This window comes from Aspergillus caelatus (assembly GCF_009193585.1).
Source record: "Aspergillus caelatus strain CBS 763.97 unplaced genomic scaffold BDV27scaffold_40, whole genome shotgun sequence".
In the NCBI taxonomy this organism is placed as follows: domain Eukaryota; kingdom Fungi; phylum Ascomycota; class Eurotiomycetes; order Eurotiales; family Aspergillaceae; genus Aspergillus; species Aspergillus caelatus.
In genome coordinates, this window is record NW_022475303.1 from 1 (window position 1) to 27,641 (window position 27,641).

The 27,641-nt window shown below is 48.1% G+C and overlaps 7 protein-coding genes across 7 annotated transcripts; 3 read left to right on the forward strand and 4 right to left on the reverse strand.

The window, feature by feature from the left end:
• Nucleotides 1–1,966: 1,966 nt before the first annotated feature.
• BDV27DRAFT_155213 (40S ribosomal protein eS28) lies at nt 1,967–2,322 on the reverse strand (the record flags this gene model as incomplete). Its single annotated transcript, XM_032072100.1, has 3 exons — nt 1,967–2,028; nt 2,090–2,173; nt 2,262–2,322. The coding sequence occupies 3 exons, from the start codon at nt 2,320–2,322 to the stop codon at nt 1,967–1,969; spliced, it is 207 nt and encodes a 68-aa protein (XP_031930199.1).
• Nucleotides 2,323–2,670: 348 nt separating this feature from the next.
• On the reverse strand, nt 2,671–6,647 carry BDV27DRAFT_124280 (putative importin beta-2 subunit). Its single transcript, XM_032066051.1, has 3 exons — nt 6,096–6,647; nt 3,329–5,938; nt 2,671–3,268 (listed from the first exon to the last, which is right to left on the reverse strand). The coding sequence occupies exons 1-3, from the start codon at nt 6,195–6,197 to the stop codon at nt 3,167–3,169; spliced, it is 2,814 nt and encodes a 937-aa protein (XP_031930200.1). The 5' UTR covers nt 6,198–6,647; the 3' UTR covers nt 2,671–3,166.
• A 1,386-nt stretch (nt 6,648–8,033) lies between these two features.
• Nucleotides 8,034–9,457, forward strand: BDV27DRAFT_124283 (sterol desaturase family protein). The gene is made up of 3 exons (XM_032066052.1): nt 8,034–8,376; nt 8,443–8,948; nt 9,009–9,457. The coding sequence occupies exons 1-3, from the start codon at nt 8,135–8,137 to the stop codon at nt 9,290–9,292; spliced, it is 1,032 nt and encodes a 343-aa protein (XP_031930201.1). The 5' UTR covers nt 8,034–8,134; the 3' UTR covers nt 9,293–9,457.
• A 479-nt stretch (nt 9,458–9,936) lies between these two features.
• Nucleotides 9,937–14,270, forward strand: BDV27DRAFT_143009 (uncharacterized protein; the record flags this gene model as incomplete). Its single annotated transcript, XM_032070033.1, has 4 exons — nt 9,937–10,100; nt 10,170–10,487; nt 10,571–10,613; nt 12,312–14,270. The coding sequence occupies 4 exons, from the start codon at nt 9,937–9,939 to the stop codon at nt 14,268–14,270; spliced, it is 2,484 nt and encodes an 827-aa protein (XP_031930202.1).
• Nucleotides 14,271–14,602: 332 nt separating this feature from the next.
• Nucleotides 14,603–16,453, forward strand: BDV27DRAFT_155218 (homeobox domain-containing protein; the record flags this gene model as incomplete). The annotated part of the gene is made up of 1 exon (XM_032072101.1): nt 14,603–16,453. One exon carries the CDS (start codon nt 14,603–14,605, stop codon nt 16,451–16,453), a length of 1,851 nt encoding a protein of 616 aa, XP_031930203.1.
• A 183-nt stretch (nt 16,454–16,636) lies between these two features.
• On the reverse strand, nt 16,637–20,277 carry BDV27DRAFT_79531 (Sac domain-containing protein). The gene is made up of 3 exons (XM_032077619.1): nt 19,643–20,277; nt 18,817–19,544; nt 16,637–18,761 (listed from the first exon to the last, which is right to left on the reverse strand). The coding sequence occupies exons 1-3, from the start codon at nt 19,848–19,850 to the stop codon at nt 16,821–16,823; spliced, it is 2,877 nt and encodes a 958-aa protein (XP_031930204.1). The 5' UTR covers nt 19,851–20,277; the 3' UTR covers nt 16,637–16,820.
• Nucleotides 20,177–22,651, reverse strand: BDV27DRAFT_124295 (DUF803 domain membrane protein). Its single transcript, XM_032066053.1, has 8 exons — nt 22,375–22,651; nt 22,244–22,287; nt 22,164–22,189; nt 21,976–22,066; nt 21,811–21,901; nt 21,593–21,753; nt 21,248–21,539; nt 20,177–21,195 (listed from the first exon to the last, which is right to left on the reverse strand). The coding sequence occupies exons 1-8, from the start codon at nt 22,386–22,388 to the stop codon at nt 20,706–20,708; spliced, it is 1,209 nt and encodes a 402-aa protein (XP_031930205.1). The 5' UTR covers nt 22,389–22,651; the 3' UTR covers nt 20,177–20,705.
• Between the last annotated feature and the right edge of the window lie 4,990 nt (nt 22,652–27,641).

The following is a 27,641-nucleotide window of genomic DNA, read 5'->3' on the forward strand; positions in this document are numbered from 1 at the left end:
ATCTGAAGACGTAGTGGTGTGTTTATGTTTGTGTTTGTGCTACCGTCGCAGGCGCATGGGAAACTTCCATAGGGCATGGAACATGGAGGGTTAGTCTACTGGCCGGCACGCCTCCCCCCCCCCCCTCCCAGCGCATGGACTTGCATGCGAGTGTTGTTGCTATATTTGGACCCTGGTTCTGGTATGCTGGGGGTGTGGATTGTGAGTGATAGACATGCACCAGCGGGTGAAGAGCACGCTTCCATACTACGGACCATGCTACTTGTGTAACATTCGCTACTCGTGGCTTTCTACAGGTATGGATCAGTGCGCTGGACTTAGGGTATGGGAATTGAACAAAGCGACGGAGACGAAGTGTTTATTTGAGCTGGTTGTGCTTTTGGTTACCTCTCGCGAGATTTGGCCCGAGGTTCACTTTGGGGTTCCTTCTATCCGTTAATCCTTGTTACGCTATGCCTTTGAGTGTTCACGTAATCTGTAGATGCAGGTTGGCCCTTAGTTTCCTGTGATAATAGATAGTGGTGAGGGTCCTGAGCCATGTGGATCCTTAGTCGGAGTTCATTCGGTGCAATCCTGCAGTAGGATTGTATGGGGCCCTGGGGCTATAGGTGATTCTCGGCCAGGTTCAACATTTCACGATGGTGTCTTATGTCTCGGGGTTTCTACGTATGCACAGCTTGTCCGTGAGCTTCTCGAAGTCGCTATCTAACATATCAAGATAACCGTTGTGGTTGAGGGGACATGGCATTAATCTGTAGTACCTTGACGTAGAGTATTGAAACTCGACAGTAGGAAAGCCAAGGACAACGTTCCTTTTGAGAACAGAGCTATGGCATAGTCTCCAAAGGCTAGATTCGGCGAACACGATGCTTTTTGCAGAGGTAATAATGGTCATCTATCAGCTTCAAAATCGGGCCCCGTTGATGATATTGAAGCTCACCATAACTTTCCGCTAGCCCTAGAAGTACTGCGGTCTGATGAAGCATGTCAACACAGTAGCGGACGCAGTCCTTGCGAGAAGCCAGGGTTATCAAGGGTTCGTAGGAAGGATCATGAAATGCTGGTGAGTATCATCCTTTGGATATTGCGCTAGTCAAGACCGTCAACTGCTGCGCTTCGTTCTAAACGGATCCCGGTCTGTCAATCTGCTGTTTGTATATTGGAACATATGAGAAGTGGTTGGATCCGTGGAAGGGCAAACTTATTTGGACAATCAACAGTGCCTCCTTGTGACTTACAGGGCCTGGTCCGAAATACGAGCTTCAAGCTACTGGTGCTACGATTTTACTACCCCAGAAGAACCAGGGCGGATTCAGGAACGTGCAAATGTGGGACAAGCTCGACTCTCTCCCGCATATCAAACTGCAAGCGAAACGGAATGACGAATCTCATATTGCACCACTGCCAAAGTGTCACGATGCGTGGCTGATCTGAATGATATAGCAACCGCTTCGAATCATGTGGTAGGCCGGTAATCGAATCGTCAAACTGAAGGCGCAGGGCGATAGGAGAGAGAAGTCGGCTTGAGCTACAACCAACCCCGCCATTAGACAGAATATGGAAAGAGACATGTGAAAGATCGGTTCACGAGATGTCCATTATTGCATCTCGATAAAACGCTAATTCTTTTTTGTCATTTCAATCCCATAAAACCGACGTGCTGGAGGTCCCTCCAGGAAGATGTCCACACAAACTCCTCGGAAACCATGTGTAAAACCGAGAAAACATTCGCTCCCAGGGGACCCGTCAATCCAGCACGCGGCAAACGATCATGTCCGTATTCGTAGTTCCCAATATCCTTGGAGATGTATTAAGTCTGGATCCATTCGTGATGCGAATTCCATTGCTGGGCTCTTAACACATGAAAATCAATGTCCGAATGGTTGCCGCCATAAGCCAACGCAATAATTCCCCAGTGTACTCCTCCCGAAGAACCAATCCGACCCCTTGTCGCTTTTGCATATTTTTAGCGCAGACGTCTGGCCTCACGTTCGGATTCGAGCAAGCAGAGGATGTCGTCGACACGGACTGTAAAGGTTATCAAGTCAGCCGGGCGCTATTTTCGACCTTTGAATAGAGCGAAACATACCGGGGCCCTTGACGTTACGGATGATAGAACGGCTCTGGTCATCCATGAACTCGACACGGACCTGGGTCACACCACCGCGAGAGCCTACTCTTCGTTAGATATCATCTCCCTTCAACCCCAATAACTTCCTATAATCCATCTCGATGCTTCCAAACGCGGGGACAGGTCATACCGGTACGGCCGAGGACGCGGGTCACCTTCACGAGCTTAACGGGGGCCTTGGCGGAATCCATTGCGAATGATTGATTCTCTCGCTGTGGTTGCGATTGATCGAGTCGAGGAGCGTGTGTTGAAGGCGAGGCGCGGGCGGTTGTCGAGATGTGCTGAATAATTTTCAGTGCGCTTCGGTAGGGTTTCCCGTCACCGAACCCTCTCCGCCTCGGCCAAACTTTCAAGCGAAGCGACCCATTTCGGATAAACTAACCTAAAAAAGCACATCTATCCTGGCACCTCTTCCTCGACATGAATCACATAAATTGCTGGATAGTCGACGTTTGAATCTCCCACGAAGATGATAGTAAAGAAATGGATTAAAAACAGAGAGAGAAGAAAAGGGCATAAAAAAACAAAAAAAAAGAGGCTTTTACTAAACGATCATTACGCTCATTGATGGATTTCTATCTGCTGCGTTCATTTACTATAGTACTAATCTATCAACCAAATGGTACACAGAACTCATCCGTCGAGTCAGTCCATTATGCATGTCATCATTGTCCATCCCTTCACCTTCTCATATATAGTCCTTGGATACGTTATCCCAGGCTCATGATTGTTTGTACAGGCCCATTAGATATCACTCTATGCAGGCCCAGACATGAAATCGCCACAACGAAAGAAATCAACACGCCATGGGTGGGAAATAAAAAGAAGATCAAAGAAAAAGAAAAACAAAGGTCATTTCTCACTCCATCCAATAGATTTGAAGCATTGGCTAGAGAGATTAGGGGGAAATCAAGGGATAGATTAAAAAGAAAAAAGAATGGGGGAAAAGGTGAAGAGATAAAAATGCAATGCAGTTTTAATGCGCCTTTCGCCAAGAATTTTGCCCTCGTTGAACACTAGCAATGCCGACATAATCTAGATTTGGTATACAGAACGAAGTTTCTGAGCAACATGAGCCGGGAGCTGGGTGAGGAACGAATCGAAGTTGGGTATCAAATTTTTATAGCCTTGCAGAACCTGTGCGTTGTTAGTGGCTATCGAAAGATGGAAAGGGGCAACGCAAAATGTATATCTTACCTGCTGAAATGAGCTCTGAATATCACGGTAATCCTCCTGGTGGAGAGACTTGGTAGGGAAGGCGGCGATCGCCTGGAAGTAATCCGCAAGGCTGGCTTCCATGGCTTGTGGGTTCTTCATGACCACTTGGTTGAATCCCAGGAAAGCGGAAGCCTTCTCCCGCGTAAATTCAATCTTATTCATAGATTTCAAGAACGCGCCCGCGTACTCACCGAGGCGAGGGGCAAGTTGATCGGAGCAGCACATCCCCAATCTTCCCAAGGCCATTGCAGCGTTTTCATTCACGGAGTCAATGATCTCCTCGTTGTTGATGATGACATATAAGCCCTGGTACAGCTTGTCGGCGTAAGGTGACAGGGCCGCCTTTTCGTTGACTGCAATTTCTCCACAGGACCAGCAGGCGTTGTTCAACACACTGAAGCCTGTGTGACGATCATCATCTTTAATCAAGTCCAGGTCAAGCTGCTTGATAAGGGTCGGCATAATGTTGGGGATGAAAGGCTCCAGTTGCGCGAAGATGTTGATGGCACAGTCGCCGAGCAATGCATAGGACGACTGACGCACCTCATAGTTCGGATCCTCCATGCAAAAGCAGAGGAGGTCAAAGAAGCGTGGCTGGGAATTGGCTACTAGCTCGCCACTCTTCTGGGGATCAATCGCCTGGATGATCGCACTGAGGAGATCCAAACTGGTCACCAAGAAATCCTTGTCGGGCTCCTCGATAGCTTGGTTGTTGATAGAAGCCATAAATTCTTGCAGGTTCTCGTAGATGATCTTAATACATCTTTGGAAGAGAGGAGGAGCAAAGGGAGCAAACGCATCGCCGTACGCAGCAGCAATGTAGCCAAGGCATTCCAATAACGGAAAGAGCTCCCGAGACTGATCCGACACCTTGTTATAGCGGTCGATAAGAGCAGGCATGAGGATGTCGACAAGGTTTGGCTTCGACAATTCTCCCATAACACACTCAGCCAGAGTTTGAACACAGTCGTACAGAATATACATATTCCGGTCTTTGTATTTCCCGAAGCACTGGACAAACTGCCGGAGGATGGGTTCACAGTAGGGGATCAAGTTGGCATCTGACTTCTCTTCCAGGCTTGCGAAAGCGGACGCGGCTGCCTCCTGGACCTTCTTATTGCCGTCTAGCATCCTACGAAGGATACCTTCCATCATCGGCTCGAAAAAGCTAGCCCTCTCCGCCGGGTCGTTGAGGTGCGATGCCCATTCAGAGTATCGCCCCAAACACCAACAAGTAATCTGCCGCACGACAGGCTGCGAGTCATTCAGAAGCGAAATAAGATAGGGAACAAGCTCTGGCAGATGGGGGGTAACCGCATCCATACAGCCATCCGCAACAGCACCCAAGGTCAAAACAGCAGCTTCCCGCTGTGGCCATTGATCGTGGCGCAGGGTCTCCTTCAAGTATGGCAGAATGATCTCGAAGATCGGCTGGTGATAGACGTTCGAGAAGACGTCCAATGCGGCGGCGGAGCATTTCCGCAGAGTCCACTCGTCCTCCGGGTCATCTCCGAATTCCGAGTCCTCAATCTCACCTTCGCTCAAATCGTCTTCGTCTTGTTCCTCAGCAGCAGCGTTGCCGTTAGATTGCTCCTCAGGCTTTGAGGAGTCTAACCGAGAGCCTTTCGACTTGGCAAATTGCGGCTTGAGGTCTTCCGCACGGTCTTCCAGCTCAGCATCGTCACCCTCACTTGCCAGGCGGATGGCGTCATCCTCATCGTAGACCATGCTTTGAAGCAGCACGGGAACGATCTTAGGCATGTGAGGAGCCAATGGTTGTTGTAACTTCGCTTGTTCTCCTGCAACAAGCCAAAACTCTGCAGCATCGAGAGCCAGCTCTGGATCTTCTTGATTGTGTTGCTGCATAATGATGTAATTCACTAACCCTTCCATGTGCGGGATAAGTTTCTCGGGAGCAAAGTCCACCAACTGTGCGAATGTCTGGCAAACTGTTCGCCGCACATCCGTGCTATTATCGTTGGCCAGTTGGAACAGCTGCGACAAGAACAGGTCCATCGAAGCGACCAACGCCTGCGGTCTGTGAGGAAGGAAGATATGGATGGTACCCAGCGCCATAGACCGGACCTTGGCGCTCTGACTAGAAGTGAATTCTAGCAGCTTAGGAATAATAACGTTAAGAGGGCACTGCCCGTGGTAGTCACGTTCGAGGATTTTGCGGTTGTCCTCGCACACCTTCGCGAGGGCGGACATAGCGGCCTCCTGTGCCACGACTGGGGCATCCCCTGATGCATTACTCACGAGGGACAAGAGCTCATTCAGCACTTCGGGCCACGCCAACAAGCCCGCCTGTTGAACCAATTCTGTGATGATGCTACCGGCCGAGCTCCGCACCTGAAAGTTTCTGTCTCGGAGTCCACTCAGGGTGACCGATCGGATATATGAGAGACAAGGTTGAGGGATCGTATTGTATGCTACGCGGATCTTTGTCTTCAGGTTCATCGCAGCAGCAAAGCGGACCATATCATAAGTGCTCTCGTCAAACCCCACCGGCTGGGGGGACTGCGGTGTGCTGAACAGATAAGTGATGTAGTTAACATAATCGGGGGAGGAAGTCGCTTGTACTAGCATCTAACAAGGTAAGAAAGAGAAAAAAGTTAGAAGAAGCCAGTGAATCATTATAGTAGAGTGTGAGTGCCGGAGATTTTGCAGCAGGTGGTGGTATAGAGATCCAAAAGCGGTATGTGGACGGTGCCTCCGATAAAAAATTGAGAGGTAGGAAACACACCTGTTCGGCCTGTTTTTGAGCGTTGCGGTCATAAGCATTTAAAGAGTCCCTGAGACAGCAAGCTAGCTGTCTCAATGGCTCATCCTGAGGTTGCCACTCCATTGTGCACACAAGAGGGGGAGGACGAGGAGCAATTGCGGGTGCGAAAAGGAAAAGCGCCGAGAGGAGTTGCAAAGAAGGTGTGGAAAGTGTGTACAGTAGTCGCACAGGAAACCCCGCCGTGGATTTTGGTGCGAAGCGGCTCCAACCCCTTCTTCCCCAGAGGTAGTATTTTTTTTTTTCTTCTCAATAAAAAGAAAAGAAAAGTAGGTTGAAAGATAAGATGATTTCCCCTCCCTATCGATTAAAGTGACTGATTATCCGTTACGTGCAATAATACTGACTAAAGGGTAAAGCTTTTTTCTTATTGAGTAAGAAAAAAAATATATTTTTTAAAAAAACTTTAGGGTAGCAAGGCGAACGATGATGATGGGAGATGATCGCGGACCGTATATGGAACCAAAATAACAAGGTCTGGTTTTTTTGGTTTGTTTGCCGGGTGGCGGATTCAAGAGTGCTTTGTCTTTCTTTTGTCCGGTAGTGAAATGTCCCTCTCTCAGTCTTGTTCCATATATATTATGAAAAGATATAAGGGAAAATTCGAATCACTCCTGAAGCGATAATGTTCGTTGAATGGGAACTGTTGACAAGCCTTACCTGATTGGTGGGTATTGAGACGGTCCTGTGGCCGTGCGCTGCCAGTAGTAATTTTGCCATTCCACTTTCGGCGGGGGGTTTCTTTCACCTGGCAACCACAGAAGTACTGAGAATACCGTATTGATTGGAGTCCTGGTGCCCAAGAGGGGCTATGGTTCATACCTAGAAAGCAAGCGTTATTACCGCTGTTATCAACATGGACTCTTCTTGCTCCATAGATATTTAGAACTTGGCGGCGTGGTTTAGTCTAAAACAATGCATTCATATCTGCTTATATCAGAAATACCAATTTTGCCCCACCAACAGTACTCTGGGCAACAATCCCAGTCCTGAGAGTATGCAGCCACAGTTACATGTACTCTGTACGTAACAAAGTGATACAGTACATACAAGTAATGTATGTACATGGATACGGCGTCTGCTTATTCAGCAGATCCGCTGGACCTTTTTGGATGATGGCATCGATCTCCCGTTTTAAGGTTGACTCTAGAGTATGGAAGTTGAAAAATTAGGAAGTGTGATAAGTCTGTCATGGCTATCTAAAACTTGACTGATCTTCGACCGTATAGCGCATATGCGATATATTGCTCCTGATAGGAATAAGATGTCCACACGAAGCACATGGCAAACACCTGAAATTATCTTCTAAACTCACATATCATTCACAGGGGTCATTTGATGAAACAAAAAAAGAAAAGAAAAGACAAGAGAGCTCAACTGAAGAAATATACGAGGTGGGGTTGAATTGCGATGTCATGGAAAGAAGTTGCATTAAATAGTATGCAATGTATATGGACCAAACCAAAGAGCCTATTATATAGGTCAGTACGGAATATAGTAGTACTCATGAACCAGTGTACATCTTTTATTAAGTTCTAGTAAAAGTCACATGTTAATGGATTCTCCTTGCCTATAAATAATCTCTCCCTCCTTAGTCACTAGAGGTAGTATACTATTGAGTATACCACACCACCAAGGATTCCCGGAATGCGTCAGGAGATCATCTAGTGGGTCATGACATGATACTTACTAGTAGTAGTATGCCGCCGCATCGTAAGGTGCAACACAGCCTACACTGCTAATGGCAGCCTTCTAGCAATCTGCAAGGTACCGTTCCTGATGCTAAGCCTGTACTACCTTTGTCACTAGTACTACTTGAGATGTCGATGATTGGGACTCTTACTCTAATTAATCCTTTATCCCCGGAACTCCCGTATTCCGGCTCACGCGGTAATAGAAATGTATATGCAAAGAGTTGGTACTAAATAACTAAGGATTTCCTCATACTCTTCGCGTTTCGCCCTGTAACTACCATCCGATAGGCGTGGATCAAGTGATGCACCATGGATGTGATTCTTGATGTGCTAGACACCCTAGTATTCGACCGACTGTATGCATCGGTTCTCCCACGACATAGTGCAACTAAACTAGCGCATTACTTTCCCTCCAATGGCACAGGGCTGGTAACATTGAACGAAAGCGTCAATCGCTATTTCGCCCTATCACCTTCCAAATGGGCTACACAAAGTATATTGCCAAGAGACCACCTCCTTCGGCAAAGTTTGAGTTTGTTTCTTATTACATGGTTGGGCCTCTACCTACTCTTCTATCAGACGGACCGGGGCTGATGATATGGCTGTTCTTCTGGCAGGGTCTTTGGCATCGTTCTCTACTTTCTCAGCGCCACCCTTTCGTTTCACTTCATCTACGACAAGCGCGCCATGAAACATCCGAAATTCCTACGCAACCAGATTTCCATGGAGATCGCGCAGGCCGTGAACGCAATGCCCGTGATGGCAGCCCTCACTGTTCCATTCTTCCTGGCTGAAATCCGGGGATACACAAAGCTGTACGATTTCTGCAGCCAGGCGCCTTTTCCGCTTTACACATACCTCCAATATCCTATCTTCATTGCGTTCACTGACTTTGGGATCTATTGGATTCATCGCGGAGAGCATCATCCCAAGGTCTACAAGCATCTACACAAGCCTCATCACAAGTGGATCATCTCTACTCCATTTGCCAGCTACGCCTTTCACCCGGTGGATGGGTGGGCGCAGAGCTTGTCATACCACGTCTTCCCAATCCTGTTCCCTCTTCAAAAAGTTGCCTATCTGGGCTTATTTGTCTTTGTGACGATCTGGACTGTTATGATCCGTAAGTTTGCTTCCTATGCCAGTCTCAATTGGTGATATAAGTCTTGCTGACCTATTGTAGATGACGGAGAGTATGCTCTCGACTCACCCGTTATAAATGGTTCCGCCTGTCATACTATTCACCACTACTATTTCAATTACAACTACGGTCAATTTCTAACCATCTGGGACCGTATTGGAGGAAGCTATAGAAAGCCGAACCGAGAGCTTTTTGACCGCGAAGTGCGGATGACTCAAAAAGAGATCAAGAAACAGGTCGATGAGATGGAGAAACTTGTCAAGGAGGTCGAGGGCGTTGACGACCGGTGTTATGAGACTCAAGTCGAAATGAAAAAGACCCTTTGATGACTGGGTATAGTTTTTGGAGACTTAATTGGTTTACTATATTCGTTGTCTATGATGGTTACGCATCCTACATGAGCTCCATAGCAAGCGGGTTAATCTCCGCTTAGATCACCAAGTATATACTTAGTAGTGTTTAATGTAATCAAGAAAAGGTTCTTATCGATGCTTGACATGAAAGTAGGGGTTTCCTAGGCCAGAAAAAGAACGAAGAAAAAGAAAAGAAAAATTGGTTTGCAGTGGTCCCCTCTGGTGGATTAGTATTATTAGTATTACCAGAGTTACCGGTCGTCGTTGTCCGGCAACAGTGGAATCCGCCACCGGATGTTGTTGGAAGGCGCTCAACATTCATAATGCAAATCATTGCATTCGCATAGGTTTCAGTCTCCCCTCATACTTCTTTTTTATTTGAATTTTTTTTTTATTAGCTTTCTGGCATCTACCAAGCTAGTAGTAACATAGAATTAAAGTGGAGTATCTTTTGTCTCCACCGAGCCTTGTCGAGAGAAGGCGTATGGCACTATATTTTTCGTTTATACGGATAGATTTTATTTATATATCGAGGAGGACTCGCCGTCACCACCGACCCCCCGTAGGTCATAACATTGTGTATAATTTTATCAGCATAGATTCGAAACACCAATATCATGCAGTTCACTAAGCGCACCGGTTGCGCCCTATTCGCAAATTCTGCGAAACAATTCTCGACAACCTCCCGACGCCATCTATCAGGCCTCAAGATCAACCACAACCGACTATGGGAAACGTTGCACGAAACGTGTGAATGGGGCGCCGCTCATAGATACGGCAAGTACGTCAGACCTTATTAACCTGGACTTTTGAATATCTTTTATAGTTCCCCATCTAACATATACTGTAGGGATTCCACAGATACCGGCATGGCTCGTCTAACCCTGACTGATGCCGACGCGAGTGTGCGTCGCTGGCTCGATGATGAGGTCAGAAATTTGGGCTGCACGCTCCATGTGGACCAGATGGGAAACATGTTCGCAAGACAGAAAGGTCGACTGAACTCATCGGCGCCTATGATTGCCATGGGCAGTCATTTGGACACACAACCGCGCGGCGGTCGGTATGATGGAATTCTTGGTGTAATGGCGGCATTAGAGGTGTTGCGAACTATGAAGGAGAATGGGTATCAGACAAACTATGATGTCGGTTTGGTTAATTGGACTAAGTAGGTACCCTTGTTCTTTCTCCCGTCGAGTATCTCCTTTCCCTTCCCGTCCACTTCTGTGGCTGGTACTGACAAGATGACAGTGAGGAAGGAGCTCGGTTCCCCAAATCTATGTGCTCCTCTGGCGTATGGGCTGGCGTAATCCCCATTGAGCAGGCCTGGGACCTTCGGGATATCCATGATCCCAACGTGACCCTCCGTTCTGAATTAGAACGACACGGATATCTGGGCGACATCCCCTGTTCGCCCGAGGGCTTCCCCCTCGGTGCACACTTCGAACTACACATCGAACAAGGTCCCATCCTCGTGGAAACCGGCCGGTCGCTAGGCGTAGTTCAAGGAGGCCAGGGATACAGATGGTTGACCTTCACCGTGTACGGACGAGATGCGCACACGGGCACGACTCCCTTCAGCGCTCGTCAGGACCCCCTACTCGCCGCATCTAAGATGATTGCCTCGTCAAACGAGATTGCAAAGCAACATGGGGCGCTGGCTTCCACCGGCGTGCTCAAGATACCGTCCAATGCGTCTACGAACACTGTTGCTTCGCAAGTAACGTTCACCTTGGACATCCGGCACCTCGAGGATGAAGTGGTGCACGCTGTACAGAAGGAATGTCTTGAATCCTTCGCTAAAATTGCAAAGCAAGATGGGAAGGGCGTTTCGTTCGATTGGACGATGGATACGGATTCTGCTGCTGTCAAGTTTGACAAGGGCTGTATCGATGCAGTTCGCACCGCCGCTGATGAGCTTGTTGGCGCCGGCCAGTATATGGATATCACAAGCGGTGCTGGACATGATACTGTGAATACTAGCAGACACTGTCCCTCGACTATGATCTTCGTTCCGTGCCGGGACGGGGTCAGTCATCATCCAGAGGAGTATTGCCGTCTTGAAGATTGGTGAGTTTGTCTAAAAAGATCTGGCTGTGGCTATAGTGCTAATATTGTATTTTCCAGTGCTTTGGGAACTCAAGCTTTACTTGAGGCGGTGGTTAACTACGACCAAGCTCGGATGAAGAAAGAGGCCAACGCATAGCCGGGAAAATAGAACTAGTTGTAATTATGTAGGAGCGGTATTTATTTCCTGTTTGGTATAATTTTACACTGAAGGTTAGAAAATCGATAGAGTAAAGTTTCTTTTTTCGTACTATACTATCCAGTGACCATACCTTCCTACTCCTATGAATATAAATTCCTCATATTTCCAACTCTTTATGTATACCCCACACTACCCAGCCCAATAAGAAAAGAACTCCAGCGAGTCCCATAAAATCGAACAAAAATTTCTGTCCGATGGAGAGTAAGGTTAAGGAAAGTGGATGTTATCACCTAAGTGGAGATGTTCATGGAAGGCGCTTGAATGTCATCGGAAGGCTGCGAGAACGTATTCTCGGCAGTTGGACATCGACGAGGGCACCACAGAACCCTACATAAGTGCGAAAATCACTTCGAATAATACTCTCTATCTGATATTATATCCTTGGTTTAAAATAGAATCTAGATCATTGTCGACATGTCCGCTCGCCGGCCCATATACTTCAACCCCGCGGCAGCAAATGCACGCTGCGACCCTCGGGATATCCAGGGTCTCAAAGAATTCCATCAGTCACTGCCCAACTACGCCCCAACACCGTTGACCCCTGTACCGGAGCTTGCAAAAGAATTAGGTGTTCGTGCTGTTTTTGTCAAGGATGAAAGTGATCGGTTTGGCCTCCCGGCCTTCAAAGTCCTGGGCGCCTCGTGGGGTTGTTATCGGGCTGTTACTGCCCATCTGGGCCTTCCACCCACGGTTAGCTTGGATGATTTGTCGGCTAGAGTCAAGGAAGCTCCGATTACTCTGGTTGCGGCTACGGAAGGTAATCATGGACGAGCTGTCGCCTTCATTGCGAGACTACTCGATAGCAAGGCGGATATCTTTGTTCCGCGGAGTATGGATGATTCTACGCAGCAGCTCATCGGGAGCGAGGGCGCCCGTGTGATTGTTGTTCAGGGTGACTATGATCAGGCAGTGCGAGAGGCAGCAGATGCCGCCCAGGCTCTCGACGGGGGCATTCTGGTGCAAGATACTGCTTTTGATGGCTATGAAGACATTCCCTCGTGGATTGTAGAGGGGTACTCTACAATGATGATGGAGGTCGATGAACAGATCGCCAAGGAAGGCCTGCAGTGTAACCTCGTTGTTACGCCTGTTGGGGTTGGCAGTCTGGCGCACGCAGTGGCGAGACACTGCAAATCTCGAGATGCGCCCATATCGGTTGTGGCGGCTGAGCCGGACTCGGCGCCTTGTCTGCATTCTAGCCTCGGATCTGGGAAACCAGTCGCTGTTCAAACGTCGTCGACGATCATGGATGGGATGAACTGTGGCACCGTGTCGACTACTGCGTGGTCTGATTTGCAGAAGCTTGTTGATGCATGTGTCACGATTTCTAGTCATGAATGTCACGCTGCGGTTGAATACCTGGCTACGAAGTCGATAAGGGCTGGACCTTGTGGTGCTGCATCATTAGCTACCTTGAAGCGGCTTTCTGCGACGAACGAGGCACAAACTCTCCTGAACAAAGACTCCGTGGTTGTTCTACTCAGTACTGAAGGTCCACGGCCGTATTCCATCCCCAAGAAAGTGTCCGTGGAAGACTCAGTCGGACTGACACAGGTCCTTACGACAATCAACTCCTCGAATCCCTCACTATCTTTGGCAGACGGCGCTGGAGAGAACCAGATCGCAAACTACTTGACCGCATGGTTTGCTCACCGAGGCATCGAACATCACTGGATCGAGACCGTCCCCGGGAGACCGTCAATCGTCGGAGTCCTGCGCGGTTCCGGGGGAGGCAAGTCCTTGATGTTCAACGGCCATATAGACACTGTAAGTCTCTCGAGCTACGAGAAAGACCCCCTTTCGGGAACCTTGGGTGAGAAAGATGGCCGGCAAGTTGTGCTCGGAAGAGGCTGTCTCGACATGAAGGGAGGACTGGCAGCAGCACTAGCAGCGGTATCAGCCGCCAAAGCCAGCGGCAACAATCTTCGCGGCGACGTCATCGTGGCTGCTGTTTCGGACGAGGAGGATGCTTCCCAAGGTACACGTGACCTACTGGCAGCAGGTTGGCGTGCCGATGCAGCTGTCATTCCTGAACCTACCATGGGCCAAGTAGTCACAGCCCATAAGGGATTTCTGTGGGTTGAGGTCGATATCCTCGGCGTTGCTGCTCACGGATCCAACCCCGCCGCAGGACAAGACGCTATTCTTTATGCTGGTTGGTTCCTTCGTGCTCTTGAGCAATATCAACAGCAGTTGCCTGTCGATGATGTACTGGGCCCGGCATCCTTGCATTGCGGGTTGATTCAAGGCGGCGAAGAGCCTTCCTCATATCCCGCGAAATGCACTATCACTGTTGAATTCCGCACTATACCCTGTCAAACGCAGGAGTCGATCTTGGGTGACCTTAACAATCTTTTGGAGGGTATTGTCCGGGAGAACCCCAAATTCCAGTACTCAGAGCCTCGCGCTACTATGTTCCGCCCAACGCAGAAGTTGGCGACTGATCATCCCTTTGTTGAGAGGGCGCTCGCTTGTGCGACATCTGTGCTGGGAAATACTCCTCAAGTAAGCAGTGCACCTTTCTGGTGTGATGCGGCACTTCTCAGTGAGGTAGGAATTCCGTCAATAGTGTACGGCCCTAGTGGTGAGGGGCTGCACAGCAAAGAGGAATGGGTCGAAGTTGAGAGTCTGCAGCAGCATGAGAATGTGTTCAGAAGACTGATTGAAGACTTTTGCCAGTGATAGCTGAGATACTCCGCATGCGAGTAAAGTCTGTTATATTGTACATAAGCTGTGAAATAACTAAATGAGAAGCTACTCAGTGCATCGAGAGTACCATTCATTACTTTGTAAGATTTTCTGACATAGCCAGGGGTATAGATCAGTAGAGAATTAAGTAATTTTCCTATTGGCTCTAGCCGACAAGGTTACAGTCAGCGGTAAGGCTAAACCACTTTAGCAGAGTCTGGTGGTGAGTCAGCAGCTTCCAAGCTTGTACAAACAACGTGACGTGATTCTTCTGATGAACTCAACCACTTCTTCCCTTCAGGGATTCTGTGGACTTATACATAAACATGGATGATGAATCTGGATTGGATTCATCACAGAACTTTTCACAGGTCTCTAAACCAGAAGACAGGTCAGCCGACGACTTCCATGTGCCAGATATCAGCTTCCTTAATTGGCCACTAGAGGAAAATGCTGCCTTCGACTGGGATGCACTCAACGCTGAACTGCTTGGCGCTTCTTCAGACCCGAACTACGAACAGTGGTCGCAATGGATAGCTTCTGGCCCATCTGAACAAACCGAGATGCCATCGCCTTTTGCTATCCAAGGTGACCCTACCGTTCCATCGCCGCAAACCCAAATTAACAAGGCCGGTACCACTGCAGCTATTGATCAACCCCAAGAATTATATAACCCCGTGCCTATGCGTCCAGGACTTACTGATGTAACCCAATTTCTGGATGGTGCTTATTGTCCACCGCATCCCTGTAGCTATTGTCGTAAGCATCGGTTGCAGTGCCTGATTATCCGGACCACTCCAGCGAATCCGAACCCAATCACCTCGTGTTCGAGCTGCGTGGCTTTATTCCGCGAATGCAGTCTAGCAATAGGAGAGAAACGCCAACCTTCCGGGTTTGAGACTCTCGCTCCAGCAATCGGTCATCTCCATGGCCTCCGGGAGCTGAGCGAGGATGTTGCTTTTGCGGACCAGATGACGATCCCGGAGCAAGAGAACGAGCTCGACGCTTCGATGTTAGATCACTCGAGAGGCAAAGCTGAGCTGAAAGACTCCAAGCAATTTGTCAGAAAAGGAGCCAGAGTCTTACGGTCATGGTTCCTTCAGAATCAGGAGTGTCCCTACCCATCCGAGGACCAAAAGTCGCAGCTTGCGCGTGAGACAGGCTTCTCCAAGAAACGAATCTCGACGTGGTTTGCCAATGCCCGTCGACGCCAGAAACAGAAGATGGAGTTCTCCGGCCGTCCTCAAATCAACCGAGCTGGTTCCCCAATGCCCACTATCCAGTGGACAGCGATGACACCCTTGGAGCGATGGCAGGCATCTCCTCCAGAAGATGATCCCGTGCCTGAATCAGCGATTAGGGATGCCATCGCGTCTTCTACAGCAGAGTCAAGCTGGAGTGGTTTGCCCTCTGAAACTAACCGTTTCCCAACCGGATCACCATCGCTGAACTTCGACTCGGCATCATCTTCCCTTTTCGACTCCTCGGTCTCAGGATTCGGGAGCAGACATTCAGAAGCATCAACCGACAGCATATCCACAGCATGGAGTCGTCAATCTCCCAACGACGGCGCCTTGCCATTCCCCATCAAGCCACCCAGACGGCACAAACGCCGATCCTCACACGCTGCTGAGGAATACCGATATCAGTGCACATTCTGTCCACAATGCTTCAAGAAGAAGAACGATTGGACCCGTCACGAGACAAGTGTCCACCTCTCCTTAGAGTCATGGATCTGCACACCGAACCTCGCAGACCTAGAATTGACCGAACCAAACCAGGCCGTGTGTAAATTCTGCCCTTTATCATGGCCTTCCCAAGCCCATTTGGAGGAACATGACTTCCGCGTTTGTGCAGAGAAGCCAATAGAACAGCGGTCGTTCACTCGAAAAGACCATCTGTGGCAGCACCTACGCAAGTTCCATAGCTGTACCAAGGCCCCAATCCCAGATCTTGATGCCTGGCGCTTGACAAGAGGTGATATACGAAGTCGTTGTGGATTCTGTGGTCTGGAACTCAGTAATTGGGCGTTAAGAACCAATCATCTAGCAGGACATTTCAAAGAGGGCGTCCGGATGGAACGGTGGGAAGGTGACTGGGGCTTCGAGGCAGAAATATCGAATGTCTTGAGAAATGCGGCGTTACCGGGAAAGCGTGACCAAGGAACTTGCATGTAAAATAGAGGGAAGGGCCAAAGGATGGTTTGCTCTACCAGTGAGCCCATCTCCTGGGAAATCCAACAGTGTAGTGAAGGACGTATATATCATTATCTCAGCTATCTGATTGACGCCACACTGTACATACATTTAGATGTGGTGCCTAACTCCATTAGTACAAATGGTGCGAAAAATGAAAATAATAGAGCAAATGACAACAGAATGGGAGCAGGTCCATTCGGTGCGAGAAATGAATAACATGTTCTTGGTATGTCCTCAACAAATCTAAGTGCGTTATGTGGTATTCATATATTAGGATATAGTTTCTCAAGAGAAGTCGTGTTCACTCGTAAACCACATAAGACAATAATATATATACTGTTGACATCTATGCCCACACCAACTTCTTGATGTCATAAACCAAATGCTCGAAGATACCTGTCCGTTTCTTAGCATCATCTAAGGAAATAATATCCGATGCTTCGATTATGGATGGAGCTTCTTCCGTTTGATCATTTGGATCTGGTCGCTGAACTTCACCGGCCTTCATAGTTCGCTCTATTTCCTCGCAGATAGTCCGCACCCACTCTGTTTCGCTGACTGTTATGCTGCTCTTCTTTGTTTGTGTCACAGAGTTGGAGAGGGGAAGAGCTTTGAATGCAATAAATCGGGTCATCGAGTGGGGTGTACCCTTGAACCAGGAGTATACGTCCCATTCATTGCTGGAGGGAGCGTTGCTGTCAAGTGTCTTGGTATCCACGTTACTTTGTAATGAGCGGGTGTTGACACGAAGAGCGTTTGCATCGCCCTCACGGTACTCGATAACAAGGCCAACGTTACCATGTTGATCAGTCTGCGTGTCGGTCAGAATGGAAGTGATGTATGTGCCGTAGTTGATTCGTGTTACGGAGCGCAGATCAATTCGTTCGAATGACAACACCTTATCGATGTTCCAATCGAACCGGCAGCTGTAGATGGCGGCATCTGTGAGTAAGAGAACAGCTTCCTCGAACGGTAAGGTTCTCAGAGTATTAGGTTGTCGCGGTGTTAGCATCGTCCAGCCGCCCAGAAACTCCTCCGACTGTTCACTGATCACAATCCTGCAGCTCGTATCTATAGCATTCTGGCGGAGTTTTTGAACCGATATTCCTGGATCAGCTGTCTGCATTTCCGTTGCAAATTCTTTAAACACCTGCGTGGAAACATTTCCTAGCATGTAGTCGATACACGCTTGTGAGAAATAGTCGTTGACAATGTTATTGAAGTATCGTGTTAGGGTCAGTCCCAGGTCGTTCAATGCACCTCGATAGTCCCGTTTCCTAGTCCGAGTATAATCACCTTTCAGAGCTGCTGTTGAAGAATACTGCTTGGAGATAGCATCACCGTTATCCGCCCAAAGGGTATTGAACCATTGCGTCGATGAGTCGCCGCCAAGGTCAATATTGAGGCCCTCCTGCTTCAGCTCCCGCTCTAGGGCCCATTGACCGAAGGCGCATTGCGCGACTCCCGTACGATCTAGGCAGTCCATACAGTTGGTGCGGACGATGCCTGTTTGTCCCCGAACAACAGTATTGTTTTGTACGACTGTGTCGCTGTATTCGTTCAAGGTGCTCTCCAAGCTATTTACAAGTCGACTGACGTTCTCAAATTTCATTCCGCGGCACTCATTGTGGAAATCAAACCACTCTAAGCCAAGCTGTGTCCCATCAATTCCTCCTGACTGGTTCATAGCTTGCGCATATCTTTCATACTGCTCCCCCAGTTTCTTTTCGCCCGCGTGCTTGTCAATGAGTGAAACTGCTTGGATTTTGCCGTACTTTCGACTCAAGTTCCGAAAATGTCTATCAAAGGCAATCTGATTCGTTTCTGGCGAGTGATGTAGCACGGGAACGGGTTTGAAAGCATAGGGTGACTGAGAGAAGTATAGCGGAATGGATCCACGCACTTGAAGATGGGAGTAGACATTGCGCGCAGGATCCCAGTCAGGGTCTGAGAGAATCTGTTCAGTCTCTACACTGTTGGCGGTATTTCCTTCATCATCAACACCACGGCGCAAATATCGGAGGCCAGGTCGCTTGACCGACCGCCGAGAAATCAAGGTAAGGAGGAATTTTCGTTTATCAACACCGGGGGCTTGCGTTTCATGTGTTTCATCTAAGATAAGCCCTTCCGGGCTCTTTTGAGGATTATTCGGTCCTGTCGGTCGATGGCCTTCTGTGGTCGCCACGGTGAATTCCCGCTGGCCGACAAAACCCTGCATCAGCGGCAACACGAAACCATGGGCATCGACTGTGATAAATGGTTCCATGAGATGTCTATTCCAGAAGTACTGAACTCCAAGGTCAGCGAGGGTGATCGGACACAAGGACATGTTTTCGACCTACCAATTCGTCCACTACCTTGTGTAGTGGTAGATGGCTATTGTTGAATGCTAAATTTTGCCCGCCAATATGTCTAGTGAGGTCATAATCATACGCAAAGAAGAAATTATTCGAGGTAAAAAGCAACCTCGTGTAACGAAGTAATTTTGGCAACAATTCAATCATCGGATCGGTTAACGACAGCTGCCCTGCGCTCTGCCGTGTCGAAACGTCGACTTCTGACGCGGTTGCTTCCGCATTTTCCTTGTTCACGTTTGTGTCCACAGAATGTGCCGCCTTTTGATCGGCATCTTTAGACATGTCCGTAGGTTCCTGACCAACTGTACCAAATCCTGGTAATCCAAGGGTCTTCCTCGACAACCAATTCGCCGCAAAGCGTCCAAAACGTGCTCTCTTTCCGATCACATCTTCAGCAATACTGCTGACACTATGACCTCTAACATGAGAAGCGTCTCGGACCGGGGATGAGGGGACGGTGCCAACATCGAGATCCTCACTATCAGTCTCTAAATCGGATACACTCTCCTCTGAAGCCGTCTCATCTTGCCCACCTTCACCTTGCAAGAGTTGTTCTTTTGCCTGGGAAATTGCACGGCTAGCATCTTCCTGTGATGAAGTTGGAATGATGGCAACATTGGTAATAGTGTAAACAGGCTTTCCTTGGATTTGTGCAACTTGTTGGCGTTGAGTTATAGAAATGAGGAAGGAGTATGACGCAACAGTCAGAAGACCTTTGGTACCGTTCGGTCAACAACACAGAATCCGGTAGGACAGCAACAGCAAGCAATATGGGATAACGGGAGGTTATGAGGGTCAAAAGCCTACTCACCAACAAGGCCAAAAGCCTCCAGTCCTGAATCACGCTCATCTTGGTCCGCGGGGTATGTTGGTATGAATGAGACCTTGTTGGTCTTATAGTCAATCCGTATCGAGGAAGGTTCGCCGGTACCATTATGTCGCAGACCATTCCCGTGAAACTGAAGAATAAGTCCATCGACGGCAGCGAAGATATCCAGTTTTCGCAATAAGGCTGGCATGTCGCCGGTTATAGGTTTCGCGGAGGCAGAGAATCGCGCTAGCTTCGGGAACTGTGCAGGATGGGAGGCGATTAAATCCAGCGCAATTTTTCTTTCCTCTAGCCTGCATTATTCAATGAAACTAATGGCCCATACCGTCGTTCGCAAGAAACCCTCCGCAAGGCAAGAGTATGTCATGGGAATAAAATAACTAATGGAGGTTATGTAAGGTATATAGCTTAGCTTGGACAAGGACAGCTGATCTCCACTCGCTGACTTCATCGGCTCAGGTACCCCACGTTCCCCTCAATATTTATTTTATTTTTTTTTTCTCACTCTTCTTTCATTCTCTCTCTCTCTCTCTCTCTCTCTCTCTCTCTCTCTTTCTTTTTATGTTGATCCTTTTTAACAAGATGACTACCAACAAAATATTCCCAAATGAGTCAATGCACAATATCTATCTCAAAACCTGACAACGATGCGTATATACAAATCTGTTTGTCGCAGACAACCGTTCCTCTTCTAACCCCAGTCAAGGAGTTGGCCAGAAAGGCAAGGTGTGAGGGGGAAATAAAAATGAATAGAAGAAGAAACCAAAGGGAAAAAAATATATATATATAGAAAACTTGTCCAATTCAGTTCAAATGACTCATGAGCATCCCTAGTTCCTCAGCCTGGTATATTTTCTTGCGCTTCAAGAGAAGTAAAAGTACAATGCAGCCATAAAACAAGATTCTTGGGTCGAATGGTGGCAATAGCAACGCATGACCGAGTGGGGGGAAAACAAAAGAGAGAAAGGAAAAACGTAACAGCAGTATCCTTGTCGTAAATGAAAACCAGCAGATCAAATGAAGAAGAGAGACCGAGACCGTCATACTATCGCTCGTCATGCTTGTTGGGTTGATGGGAGGTGCGTTCTAGGTCGTCGCTTCTTTTATTTTTATACGTGGGGCCTGGCTCTCCGTCACTTTCTTCAGTTAACTCTGACAGCCCATAAGCTTGGTTCTCCACATCATAGGCGTGAATGAGGCCTTCACGGTCTCCATTGCCATTCAGGAAGGCAATGCTTGATGAACTTCGACGATGGGGCTCGTTGCTCCGACGGGACTGCATAGACCGGCGGGTTTGGAAGCTTGCAATTCCATCGGTTGGCACACCTTCATCATCTAGCTTGGAGTTCAGCATCTGCCGCCCATCCGGGTCATGTCGGGAGAGATTCAACAAATATACGCCGGAGAAGATGATGAGAAACCCGCAAAGCAACGAAATCGTGTTGACAGCGTCAGTGGTGTTGAAGCCCTTGAAAAGGATGAAGGAAGCGCACAATGTGGCCGTCGTAAACGTCACATAATAAAGGGGATTGACTCTAGAAGGGGGTTTTGTCAGCTGCGGTTGCGTTATGGCGCCAGCCTACTTACATCGAGGTAGAAAACTGGTTCAACGCCTTGTTGAAATAGTTCATCTGGGTGAGGATACAGAAAGCCGTGACGATCATGAAAACGTAGGTCGATGCGTGCGTAAATTGGTTGTGGCCACCAAGGGTAAGCTTCAAGGCAATGCCAAAAGCCTTAACGGACATGACGGAGACGGAACCGACGGTGGAACAGATCGAGATAAAGATGAGGGGATTCTTTTTGCCGTAGACCGGCGCAACTCGGTAGATCATGACGGTAGAGTAAATTGCGACAGCAAGACAATAGAGAAGAAATCCTGTTGTAAATCGATGTTAGTTGTACGTTGCGTGTTATTGGGATTGTACGTACCTGGTTGGAGGGCATAGTGCAGAATTTCTTCGATTGTCTCGACGGGTTTGTCCGGAGGCGCGTGAAGCACAATCACAACGGAGCCGAGCAGACACAAAGCACAGCCCATTTTACCCAATGTGCCCAATTTCTCATTGAGAAAGTAGGAACCGAGGACCGCACTTCACTTTCCATCAGCAAGTCGCACAGAAAACACTAGACCAGAGGACACCTCCTACCCTATTAAAACACTCAATGCGCCTAAAGGCGTAACGAGGATCGCAGGCGCAAAAGCGTAGGCTGCGAAGTTTGCGACTTCTCCAATAGCCACTACCGATCGCTGTCAGCTCCATATACCTTCTGTATATCTCTCTTTCTAAAGGCAACAGCAGGAGTGTTCGTACGTGTGATAACACCACCCCACCAAATCGGACTTTTCAAATATGAGAATCCTTCTCCCTCGAATCCATGTTGTTCGGACGCCTGCGTTAACCCCTGCACGCAATTGATTAGTTTCGAATCTCGAACCGAGGAAAGTATAGGCGGGCGGAGAGGAGGGACTAGTGGAAAGCGTGAACGAAAGCGAACGGACCTTTTTGGTAATAACAAAACTTGTGCCTAAGCATATGGTCAATTCTGGTCTTCGCATGAATATCCAGGAGGAATAAATACCTATTGCCATCGTTGATAGGATGGCCAAAATTAGGCCTATGTACCTGTACACAACGGAAAGACCGGTCAGAACACCATGGTCATGAGGCCCCTAGAATCAAACAATCAAGGGTATAACAGATAATGCATACTTATCGGAGAGCATATTGACGTATCTTAGGAGCTGAAGGCTCCCCCTGTTGTATGTACTCCAATGCTAGCAGTCGCCTTGGAAAATAGAATCGAAAGCGAAAATGGGGAAGAGGAATTGAGTCGTTGTTGGCTCTCGGTCGACTAGCCAAGCATCCGGGGCGCACCAACAATGAACGTCTCTATCCAGGAAGATGAAGAATTAACAGCAACACTGCAATAACTCCGGTGTAAGAAAAAGAATAGAGGTGGTTTCCCACAAGTTATTTGAGTGTCTGTTGGATTTAGTGACTTTCTGAAGAGTCGTTGGTCGAGAACTCCTGCGATTGAAAGAGAGCTTACCTGTCGGCCTTCCCTGATCGGTTCTAGAGGCTGGCCTGAGGTTGGCTTGGCTGCCTGCGCTCGTGCGGTGGGGGGGAATTTTTCCCTTCCCAGCAGACGGAACCGGACTGTTTTTGGACGCGTAAGTGGTTGGAGGCGATGAATAAAGAGCCCACAGTCTGCTTTGGAGAGGAGCCGAAAAAAAAAAAAATAATAATAAAAATAATATTACAAGCGTCGAAAAATGGGATCCTTGATTCCCTTATCCTTACTCTCTCGGAACATTGAAATCTAGTATACAACCCAGAGCGTCAACAGTGCAGAGAATCGAAATCAATACAGGACTCAATTCTACCCAATTAGTAGTTACTTATCCGCGCCACCATACTAATAATAGAGTGCCAACCTTGCGTACTACTATGGAGTAGGATATTGTTGCGATTACCATTGACTAAGAAGGATACCTATACTATGTACAGAAGTGGTTTTACTGTACAGAGTATAACATCATAAAAACGACTCCGTACTAAATGTCCGCATCGATGTACTATCTGTACCGTATGCATGCCCACTGTTAGGTAGTGCCCTTCTTACGGCGTGGATAGGGTAAACCATCATGGACTGGAATGGTCATACCCAACCTAGGTTCTGTAATGAAGGGCATAGGTGGCCACAACCCGCCACCCAATCACTAGCCAGCGCCCAACGCGCAAGCCCCTTGGTGCTCCTTGTTGAACCGTTCCTGTGTGTGTGATCGGCGTTTCACATCTTGGGGAATCTCATATATTGTCTAAGAATGATTAATTAATTTAATTTGTCAATCTGTTTCCCGGCGCTACTCCATACAGTGGTTACTGTTACCAGTCCCTGGAGAAAAATTGGTACCAGTATATTACACAAGATAAATAACAGGTCACTGCAAGTATCATGTGATATGATACGTTACCCTTGTTAACTTTCTTATCCTCTTTTCTTGTTCTTCAGTTCAATGTTGAAAATCCCTGTCATCATAAGAGCCTGGCACGAGGGCCTAATTAAACTGCCGAGGTATCCACTCCAGCCCCTCTGGAGATTAGCTACGTATCCCAGACGTCCAATATCAGAAATCCATGAATAATACAATATAACCTCCCACTGCCTCCTTCCAGAATCTATCACCAGCAACCCCTCACCTTAGAGGCCGTCCAGGCTATGAGATGCTTTAACTCTATGCATTGTCCCTGGACTACTGTAACCTAAAATCAATCTACTCGGATGGCAGGCTCCCTATTCGCACAATTAGTCACGTGACTTGTGGTTGACCTAGTAGGCATAGCCGTCGCCTTCAAGAAAAACCCTTGCATCGAACATTGAATTCCAAGTTGGTTGAACAGGGATCAGAATACGGAGAGAGGTATTACGGACAGGCTATAGCAGTCAATCAACATTGATACCTAGCATTATTTCTTTACTCCGTACGGCTGCCCGGGACACCCCGTCGTACAAACTCCCTTCGTAAATGTCCATCCACCTTATTCAGTCTCAAACCCCGAATCCTTCCGTGAATACAAAGACAGCGACTGCGAAATCCTCAGAAGAAACGCCGTAGATCAAAATGGAAACTTAAGATATCATTGTGCACCCCTGGAGAGGCAAGGGCCCGAATGGTTAATAACCCACGGCGCCGGTGCTGAACTGCTATCTGGGTATAGCGCTTTTGGTATGTGAAAACCTTACACGCCGTATAACGCCGAAACCGCCAAGTGGTATCACTTGAGCCAGAAGTCACAAGCAATGCAACAAAAGGGGGTTGAGATGTAAGGGCAGAGATCAAGTAACCTCAAGTCGAAATAATGTGTACAAACCTAAACTTACGAGTCGTTTTCGCATGGCGAGAAGGTTGAAGGTATACGTTGAAGAGTATACCTCGAGAGAATGACGGAATTATGAGGGTGATACATACCTGGTGCAGTGAAGTGCTTGTCAAACTCGGAGCGCCGGATAGATTTTGTTAGTAGTTAGGTCATAGTTACTAGTTGACCCTAACGGAAACAATACTGTAATCAGTATGAACCGAAAGGTGCAGTGGCTGGTTAGAAATCCAGCAACAGCCCACATAGCCCAAAATAGAGGTCTAGACTAGAGGAAAGTGAGAAACGAGTAACGCTGGAGATCATGATGACCTGGAACGTTTAGCGTCCGGAGTAGGACTCTCGGCTAGCTCGAACTCGTCTTCCGGCTCGCGGTGTCGTTTAGTAGATGCTAGACCGGGCGAATTTATGCCAGGTTCCTCAGTAACACCTAGCTCTTCTGTGATTCCCAGGTCCAGATAGTCTTCCTCCTCGTCAAAGGGCAACTCTTCGGTTTCCTGGTTGGTATGATTTGATGTAATATGCCCGGTCATATCATTAAATTCCTCAGGCAGCTCTGCGTCCTCGATATCATTGTCCGCAATCGCCGAACCTTGAGTAGGACTATTCAGGATGTCCTCTGAGATGATTAATGAGTCATCGGCCAGGTCGGGATTGGGTTGAACATTGTTTCCTGACAAATCTGAGCCAGTGTTATCCACTTTAGGCAAAGCATCACTCTTATCGCCCTGCAATGTCTCTTCGGTTTCATCGTCTTGATGTTGAGTCACAGCGCCCTCGGCCTTGGATTTGTTGTCTTCATCAAGTTCTTGCGGAGATTCCTCCCGAAGCTCTTCTGTGGTTGACTCAGTTGCATGGTGATCATGTCTATGATCAGAAGCATCGCCCTCAACCTCCTCAGAACCGTCATTGTGATTGGTATTGATCGGGATGTTTCCCTCTTCGGGGTAACCTTCGTCGTTGGTGCTCCCCGGTGCATATTGTTCTTCATGGATATCGTGGGCTTCGTGATCATCATGTGGAACATCCGTAGAGCCGTCAGGATCTGGTTGCTCCTCTGTTAGATCAGTTGCCGACAAATTAGCGATGGTAGCAGTCGATTCTGTATGCTGCCCCTCCTCAGAGTCATACAATTCTTCATTTAGTGACTGGAGATCGTGAAGCTCAGGGTTCTCCAGTTCTGGTTGAGTGGGAGCCTTAGTCTCACCATCATCGCCGGTATCTTCAGTAATACCACCCGATAGATCAGCACCTGCATCATCATCACTTTCGGGATTTTGTTCATCCGGTTGGGTCTCCCCAGCTTGCTGCTCTTCAACATCCGACTCGTTTCCATGGATTTCCTGCGACTCAGAGGGGTGACGCTCATGCTGGTCAGAGACGCCTTGCTTTTCCTCGGCGGAGTTCGCTTCCTGATCGTCCCCTTCAAAGATCTCTGCTGAAGCTGCTTCCACTTCTTGATAACCATCCCATGAATGGATTTCAGACAACCCTTTTCCTTCGCTGGCAGCTAGGAGAAGGTCAGACACTTCCGCAGGTATAGTCAGTTTTGTGTTGAGAGTGAGATAAAGCGGTTCAGGTTCATCAATGCCATCATTGTGGCACAACTGGAGATACAGGTCGACAATCTGGTACAAAGTCACCTTTGATATATGTAAAGAATCCTGGTCCAAGAGTCAGCATTTGTACAATAAATAATGATAGAGTGACGAACCTCAGTAAGTTGAATGTTCAAAGCGTCAACATCCATAACGAGAACTTCATTGTCTCCAACATTGTCCTGGAGCACTCGACGGCAGGACTGGAAGAGCTCCCCTAACGGTGTGTATGCGAGATTCTCATCTTCGAGGAAAAATGTTTCGGAGGAGTCACCCTCCTGGGGAGGAAATAGCGAGATTTCGTTGTCTTGGTAGTACACTCTCACAGGGTACAACGAAGAACCCTTAGTCGTATCCTGCTCTTGCTCGTCGTGTTCCGCAAGTTCCGTCTCCTGCCCATGAGACCCATCTTGTCCCATGTCACGTTCTGTGGTTTTCCTTTCTTCCGGCTCCAGTTCTTTGTTCTCGTCCGCTGTTTGCCGGTTTTCACCTGCATCTTCTTCATGAACTTCGGCGCTTTCGGCGCCAGCTATATGATCTTTATGATCACCAGGAATATCGTGTATATCTGCTTGTTCTGGTTGGTTAGTGTCAATGACGTTATTATCCACATCCGCAGACTCGGGCTGGTCCACTTCGGCCTCCTGGGTAATGTTGTCTTCAACTTGATGATGGTACTCCGGGGAAACTTCTTTCGGTGCCTCATCTTTGGGGTGCGCGGATTCGGCGTTATTCTCGGGGCGCGCTTCCACAGTGTGGTCTTTGCTAGTGGCTTCATCGCTATCATTTTTTTCCGTTAAGATGTGTTTTGATGTTACTTGATTATCCGCTGGCTCAAGGGATGCCGGGGCTTCTTGAAATTCTGGTACAGGGGCTTCTGGAACAGGGGCATCAATGTCTTCATCGTAATCATCTTCTAGCATCTCCGCCTCATAGACCTTCTCGGTGCCGTACTGCATCTCGACACTGTAACTTGTCTCTGCATACTGATCGTCCACATCAAGCATGGCCGGTTCGGCGACCTCATCTATCATATCCGCATCGTTTGGGTCGTCCTGTTCATATTCTGTTCCATGTGGAGCTTCTTCATATTCGTCGGCTCCCATCATATCTTTGTCGGTGTTTGAGGCTTGGTCGTCCATGACATCGAGGTCGATGTCAAAATCATCGGCATGCCCCTGGTAAGGCGAAGCCATCTCCATCGTGTCATCGACGGCAGGGGGTTCCATTGCAGAATATGCTAACGAAGAGGCTGTGGCCATGGCATGAATGTATTAAAAAAACAACGGGTAAGGGGAATCGCGGAAGATTTCAGCGTGACGTCCCAGCTGTCAAAGATTGGAGTTCGGATAAAGGTGTGCCTGCTACGCTTACTAAGGAGAAAAGAAAGTCTCAACCAACACGTAAAGTAGAAGAGATAGAGACCCTTTCGGCAACCGTCAGTGTGAGAGAATAATGAAAGATAACAAGGAAAGGAGATAGAGGTGGGTGACGGGTTGG

Excerpts from the sequence above, each read along its gene's own strand:
- BDV27DRAFT_124280 (XM_032066051.1), bottom strand. The coding sequence starts at position 6,197 with ATGGAGTGGCAACCTCAGGATGAGCCATTGAGACAGCTAGCTTGCTGT. Across the intron at positions 5,939-6,095 it reads CTCAAAAACAGGCCGAACAG|ATGCTAGTACAAGCGACTTC; the intron begins GTGTGTTTCCTA and ends TTACCTTGTTAG. Across the intron at positions 3,269-3,328 it reads TTCAGAGCTCATTTCAGCAG|GTTCTGCAAGGCTATAAAAA; the intron begins GTAAGATATACA and ends AACAACGCACAG.
- BDV27DRAFT_124283 (XM_032066052.1), top strand. The coding sequence starts at position 8,135 with ATGGATGTGATTCTTGATGTGCTAGACACCCTAGTATTCGACCGACTG. Across the intron at positions 8,377-8,442 it reads AGTTTGTTTCTTATTACATG|GGTCTTTGGCATCGTTCTCT; the intron begins GTTGGGCCTCTA and ends TTCTTCTGGCAG. Across the intron at positions 8,949-9,008 it reads GATCTGGACTGTTATGATCC|ATGACGGAGAGTATGCTCTC; the intron begins GTAAGTTTGCTT and ends GACCTATTGTAG.
- BDV27DRAFT_79531 (XM_032077619.1), bottom strand. The coding sequence starts at position 19,850 with ATGCCAGCCTTATTGCGAAAACTGGATATCTTCGCTGCCGTCGATGGA. Across the intron at positions 19,545-19,642 it reads GGAGGCTTTTGGCCTTGTTG|GTCTTCTGACTGTTGCGTCA; the intron begins GTGAGTAGGCTT and ends ACGGTACCAAAG. Across the intron at positions 18,762-18,816 it reads ACAAGGTAGTGGACGAATTG|TACTTCTGGAATAGACATCT; the intron begins GTAGGTCGAAAA and ends CTTGGAGTTCAG.
- BDV27DRAFT_124295 (XM_032066053.1), bottom strand. Across the intron at positions 21,902-21,975 it reads GTGGGGTGGTGTTATCACAC|TGGCTATTGGAGAAGTCGCA; the intron begins GTACGAACACTC and ends AGCGATCGGTAG. Across the intron at positions 21,196-21,247 it reads AACCAGTTTTCTACCTCGAT|AGTCAATCCCCTTTATTATG; the intron begins GTAAGTAGGCTG and ends ACCCCCTTCTAG.